This window comes from Rosa chinensis, chromosome 1 (genome assembly GCF_002994745.2).
Source record: "Rosa chinensis cultivar Old Blush chromosome 1, RchiOBHm-V2, whole genome shotgun sequence".
NCBI lineage: Eukaryota > Viridiplantae > Streptophyta > Magnoliopsida > Rosales > Rosaceae > Rosa > Rosa chinensis.
The window spans coordinates 36,894,312-36,897,707 of NC_037088.1; the positions used below are offsets into that span (position 1 = coordinate 36,894,312).

At 41.8% G+C, this 3,396-nt stretch overlaps 1 protein-coding gene across 1 annotated transcript; it reads right to left on the bottom strand.

The window, feature by feature from the left end:
- On the bottom strand, window positions 1-3,122 carry LOC112166037 (putative ribonuclease H protein At1g65750). Its single transcript, XM_040516366.1, has 2 exons — window positions 962-3,122; window positions 1-781 (listed from the first exon to the last, which is right to left on the bottom strand). The coding sequence occupies exons 1-2, from the start codon at window positions 3,105-3,107 to the stop codon at window positions 612-614; spliced, it is 2,316 nt and encodes a 771-aa protein (XP_040372300.1). The 5' UTR covers window positions 3,108-3,122; the 3' UTR covers window positions 1-611.
- Between the last annotated feature and the right edge of the window lie 274 nt (window positions 3,123-3,396).

Consider the following 3,396-nt stretch of genomic DNA (forward strand, 5'->3'; position numbering starts at 1 on the left):
GGTGGCTAACTTGGCTAAAAGCTTTAATCCAAGCCTTTGTTATTAAACAAAGATAGTGCAGGAGTAAAAAATGTAGGCTTGATGAAGTTTAATTGTTGCCGGCTGGTAGCATAAAGAGGAGAGTGCTGTGAGGTCCTCATCAATGTGACATGTCAGGTACATGAATAGGTGTTTTCCCATAATGTGATCATAAATTCGTAATGACGGGTTACCAACTCTTGGAAATTTGAGAAGGAATCTTCATGAAAAAGACTAGCAGTGTCATTTCTTGGTCAAATTCATGTACTTGGAGCATGCTTTCTGCAATGGTATTTAAAGAATTAGTTGCAGCATGTTCTTATCCGCTGGGAAATACAAAAGAGGCTTAAAACCAAATTTTTGGTTGGTTAGCCTGATGGGCATGTAGAGAAGTATGATGGGCAGTGAGTTATATAAATCATATACTGGGTTCTTTATCTCATATGTTTTTTTTTTTTTTTTTGTCAAGTAATCAATCATTAACCACAAAGGGACCAAACAACAACAAAGAAACAAAGCAAAAAGAAGCAAAACAGAAAGACAAACTCCCCAGCAAAAACAACAAAGCTGAGGAGCCAGAAACCAAAAGACTATTAAGTAGGAGCATGTCCAGCATCATAAAGGAGAATACGGGTGAAGGTAGAAGGAGGATGATTAACCCAATCAGAAGGGCCCATCCTCCTGCGAGACAAAGAAGCCATATGATCAGCAGCTTGATTGGCGTTCCTGCTGGTCCAAACCCAGCTAACGTAAGGAATAACAACTGTGATCTCGCGGATATAATGCACCAGCGGAAATATGATCCAATCCGGTAGCAAGTGGGAATCATTCAGGAGATGCACAAGATGAAAGGAATCCATTTCAAAAATAACTTTTTGAAAATTTAAACATAAGGCCAGCAACACGGCTTGATAAAGGGCCAAAGTTTCATGAAGGAGCTCACCAGAACTATTTCGAACTATCACTGCCAAACCAGCCTGCAGAGATTGTTTATCCCAAGAAGCATCTGTATTTATCTTAACAAAATCTAAACAAGGAGGAGTCCAAGGTGGAGGAGGAGGAGGGGGAGGAGGGGGAGGCCTATTGCAAGTAAGAGACAGAGTACGAGATGTTAAAAACTCTGAAGAAGCCACAAAAGCCCTTGTAGCCACCAAAGTCGGATTAGGAACCTTGTAATTGAAAATGCAATCACACCGATGCTTCCAAATGTGCCAAAGAAGAAAGCTGATATGAGTAAGCACCACAGATCTTGACAACTCAGAATGAAGAGGAATAAGTAGAGTACTTAACCACTGATCAAAAGAAGTAAGGGATTGCAAGGGAATCCGATATCCCAGTGGGTGCAAAAACCAGGTTTGCACAACCCAAGGACAAGAGAGAAGAAGATGTTCCACTGATTCTGGGAATTCTGAGCAAAAAGGACAGAGAGGTGAGCGCCCCAGGTGTCTTCTAAACAAATTCTGTTTGGTTGCTAACACATTAGACACAACTCTCCATAGGAAAATCCTTATTTTTGGAAGACTCCGAATAGTCCAAACCAAAGTCCAAACTGATCGAGGGACTACATGAGAGGAATGTGGAGATGGAGCTGAAGCAATAATATTTGAGTTAAAAGAGACATGATAGCCCGACCTCACCGAATACTCACCATTCGTAACATGAGGCCACACGAGTTTATCATCAACCAACTCACTGAAAATAGGAATGGCCTGAATCACAGAAGAATCACCCGGAGTGAGCACATGTTGAAGGGACTCCAAATTCCAGGTGAGGGTAGAGAAATCTAAAAGGGTGTTTACAGATTGTGAGACAGGCAGGAGAGAAGGGAACCTAGTACTGAAGCTGGGAGTGTTTGGGATCCATTTGTCATTCCATAAATGTATAGAGTGACCATTACCCACTCTCCATAATGAGCCTTTAAATAACACATCTCTACCAGCCAACAGACTCGCCCACACCCAGGAAGATGAAGGACCCTGTTTGGCCTCCATGAAGGAGGTATTTGGGAAATACCTATATTTCAGGACCTGAGCCCATTTTGCAGAAGGATTTTGAAGCAGACGCCAACCCTGCTTAGCTAACAAAGCTAAATTGAAGTCCTGTAAGCTACGAAAACCAAGACCTCCCACAGATTTCGGATTGCACAAAAGATCCCAATGCTTCCAGTGAATACCCTTGTCACCATTTGTACCCCACCAAAACTTTGCCAAAGCATTATTAATCTGAACACAAAGGGATTTTGGAAACTTGAAAATTGACATTGGATAGGCAGGAAGTGCCATAGCCACCGCCTTTATCATGATTTCCTTTCCTGCCGGAGATAATGAAGCTTGTTTCCAACCTTGAATTTTCCTAAGAACAGCATCTCGAACATAACCCAAAGCTGCACGCTTCGATCTGCCCCAAACAGTAGGCAAACCTAAATAGGAGCCCGGATTATCCGTAGAATGAACTCTTAGAATAGAAGTAATAGACACAATCAAAGCAGGATGAGTATTAGGACTAAAGTAGAGCATAGATTTGTCATAGTTGATTTGTTGACCTGAGGCAGTACTATACGATTTCAATAAAAAAACCAGGGCCATAGCATTTTGTCGAGAAGCTTGGAAGAAAAGCAGAGAGTCATCCGCAAAAAATAAATGGCTGATAATTGGACCAGGGACAGTTAAATGAAGAGGACGCAACCACTGATTGCTACAGGCCTTTGTAAGCATAGTAGACAACACGTCTGTGACAAAAAGGAAGAGATATGGAGATAGAGGATCACCCTGGCGAATTCCCCGAGTAGGAGTAAAGAATGCTGAAGGTTTACCATTCACCATAGTAGACAGAGACACAGAACGAATGCACCTCATGATCAGAAGAACCCAATGATCTGCAAATCCAAGTTTAAGCAACACCGCCTCTAAAAAATCCCATTCTACGCAATCGTAAGCCTTATTGATATCCAATTTCAAACCAAAGACTTCATCTCCAACATTTCGAAGAAGTTTAATATGGTGGAACATTTCATGTGCAATGACCACATTATCTTGAATTTGACGACCTGCTACAAAAGCCGCCTGATTTTCAGAGATCAGCGTAGGCATATAGGGTTTCAAGCGGTTGGCTAAAACTTTGGAAAGGACTTTGTAAGCAAAGTTACAGAGGCCAATGGGACGAAATTGAGACGCATGCTCAGGAGCCTGCACTTTTGGAATAAGGGCAATATAAGTCTTGTTAAGCTCCGGGAGTAGATCACCAGTTTGAACAAAAGAAGAAGTAGCTTCAAGGATAACATGCTTAACAGTATCCCAATAAGATTGATAAAAAATGCCAGAGTAACCATCCGGACCCGGGAACTTAAGAGCCCCCAACTGAAAAATTGCAGATTTGACC